At 47.3% G+C, this 2,946-nt stretch overlaps 1 protein-coding gene across 1 annotated transcript; it reads right to left on the reverse strand.

The window, feature by feature from the left end:
* Positions 1-1,586: 1,586 nt before the first annotated feature.
* LOC113755442 lies at positions 1,587-2,180 on the reverse strand. Its single transcript, XM_027299446.1, has one exon. The coding sequence runs from the start codon at positions 2,178-2,180 to the stop codon at positions 1,587-1,589; it is 594 nt and encodes a 197-aa protein (XP_027155247.1).
* Between the last annotated feature and the right edge of the window lie 766 nt (positions 2,181-2,946).

The following is a 2,946-nucleotide window of genomic DNA, read 5'->3' on the forward strand; positions in this document are numbered from 1 at the left end:
CTTAGGGTTTGTAGTACTATCCGCAAATGTTGTTCATGCTCCTCCCTTGACCTCGAATACACTAAGATATCATCAATGAACACCACTACAAACCTATCCAAGTAAGGTTTGAACACTCGATGCATCAAATCCATGAATGCCGCTGGGGCATTGGTTAAACCAAAAGGCATCACTGCGAACTCAAAATGCCCATATCGAGTATTAAATGCCGTTTTTGGCACATCCTCCTTTCTAATTCTCAACTGATAGTACCCTTGTCGCAGATCCAACTTAGAAAACACTACAGCCCCTTGTAACTGATCAAACAACTCATCGATGTGGGGCAAAGGATACTTATTCTTAATGGTTACTGCATTCAATCCTCGATAGTCAATGCACAACCTTAAACTCCCGTCTTTCTTCTTAACAAATAACACTGGAGCTCCCCACGGAGACTCGCTCTCATGAATAAATCCTCGTTCTAGCAAGTCCTGCAGTTGCACCTTCAACTCCTTAAGCTCAGCAGGTGCCATACGATAAGGAGTTTTAGAGATGGGAGTGGTTCCAGGTACTAAATCAACCTTAAATTCAATCTCCCTTTCGGGCGGCAAAGACTCCAACTCTTCCGGAAATACGTCCGGGTATTCACTGATTACTGGCATGTCTTCCACCTTAATCTTTTCTCCCGGAGTATTAATTAGAAAAGCTAGATAACCACGAGCCCCACAACTAAGCAATTTCCTAGCCCTTATACCGGAAATAAGCGCAGAAGAGGCTATCATACCCCTCACATCAAGCTTTAGAGTTGCCTCTCCCGGTATACAAAATTCGACTACTTTCATCTTACAATCTACCCGAGCATGGTAATGAGCTAGCCAATCCATACCTATGATAACATCGTACCCCTTAATGGCTAGACTAATAAGATCCACTACCAATTTTCGTTCACCAACCCAAATATCACAATTCTTATACACCTCATTTGCCAGCAAGATTTGATTACCCGTAGGTGTTCTTACCTCTAAGTCATAAGGTAACTTTTCAACTTTCAAATCAATTCCAAACATGAATGCAGGATCAACAAAAGAGTGAGTAGCACCGGGATCTATCAAAATTCTGGCTAACCGGTGAAAAACAGGAATCGTACCTTCTACCACCTCCGTTGGTTCAGGCACGGATTGTTGGTCCAGCGAATATACTCTAGTCGGAACCCTCGACCTTGCCCCTCCAGCATTGGTCGGTTTTGGGTTTGACCTGGCAGTCGATTGGGTGTCACTAATCATCGGGCAGTTGACTATCTGGTGTTCCGTACTTCCACATCTTAGGCACTTCCGAGCCTTTCTCCAACATTCATCCTTAGTATGGTTCGGTTTTCCACAATATCCGCATGTTACTCGGGGAGTAGAGGTCTGGCCTCCCTGCGGAATTCCTCTACCTTGTCCTCTACCAACTGGGCCTCCCCTTTGGGCACCTCCCCTCTGGGTACCTCCTCTCGGAGCGCCTCCCCTAGATGCGCTCGAAAACCGTCCACCTCCAGCCCCACGACCAGACTTGGCAGGTGGTGCATTTTGATCACTACGCACAGACCCTTGAACTCCACTAGATCCTCATTTTCGTTTGGCGTGGAAATTCTTCATGTGGGCCCTAGCAGTTTCTATCCTTTGGGCCTTTTCCAAGACCTCCGTAAACGTATTGATCTGAGCTGCCGCTAAGGCTTCCTGTAATTCCACATTTAGCCCTTGTATAAACCTCCGTACTTTCCTTGGCTCCGTAGCAATCAGCTCGGGAGCGAATTTAGACAATTTGGTAAACTGAGTCTCATACTCAGTTACACTCATCATTCCTTGACGAAGTTTAATGAAATCGTCCTCTCGTTTCTCTTGGACAATAGGAGGAAGATATTTCTCGTTAAAATCCCGTACAAAGTTTAGCCAAGTCCATACAGTTCCTTCTCTCTCCCATTTGGCCCTTACTACGTTCCACCAGGCCCTAGCTGGTCCCTCGAACTGAAATACAGCAAATTGAACCTGTCTCTCCTCCGTATAGTTCAGGGCAGTAAAAATATTTATCATGGCCTCAAGCCACTTCTCAGCCTCATACGGGTCTGGTCCTCCTAAGAATTTAGGTGGAGAGAATTTCTGGAATCTCTCCAAGGCTCTATCCTGCCCCAAATCAGGATAACTAGATAAGGTACGACTCATATATCGCGTTGCAACAAGATAACTAGAGACAAGTAAACACGTAAGAAACAAGCACTTTATTTACATAACAAACTGGTCATATATACAGGCCAACAGGTCACATAGTCATAGGCTATCACAGCCAAGGAACATAGAACAAAAGATATTTACATCCACCGTGACACGTTTAAAACAAAAACAAAAGAAGACGTGTCGTGCCACTATGTCCCTAACTATCCCACAAAAACTCCTCAAACCTCAATCCTAACAAGTGGTCTGGCTAGACGCCGACCCAACTGACTCCGAAGACGCACTCAACTCCTCCTCCGAGTCCTCCTCAGGATCCTCCTCAGGAGCATCGGGAACGGCAGGAGCCACAGGCGCTTGGCCATCTCCGGCCAAGTCCTGGAGCACATCGTCAACTAACGCCTCACACTCAGTCAGAATACGACCAGTCCGATCTCGTACATCTCCAACTACTCGCATCAGACATCCAGTCGCCATCTGAGCCTGCTCGCGGAAAGCATCGGTCCGCTGCTGCTCCTCCAGAACCGAGGCCTCCAACTCTCGGATCCGGACTCCCTGGTCTCGTAGTGTAGCTCGAAGACGATCTATCTCTGTATAGCACCTACGATTGGTGCTACCCAATCGCCTCCGCTCGTCGTCCACAGCGAGCACCACTCGGTCAGGATAGGAGTAGGTCTTCCAGCAATCGCAGCGCCGGATCTTGCGCGCTGGGGACCACCTCTGTACCGGCCCACCAGGAATCTCCTGGTATGTAATCACG

The sequence above is a fragment of the Coffea eugenioides genome, unplaced genomic scaffold, assembly GCF_003713205.1.
Source record: "Coffea eugenioides isolate CCC68of unplaced genomic scaffold, Ceug_1.0 ScVebR1_1483;HRSCAF=2339, whole genome shotgun sequence".
NCBI classification, from domain to species: Eukaryota; Viridiplantae; Streptophyta; class Magnoliopsida; order Gentianales; family Rubiaceae; genus Coffea; species Coffea eugenioides.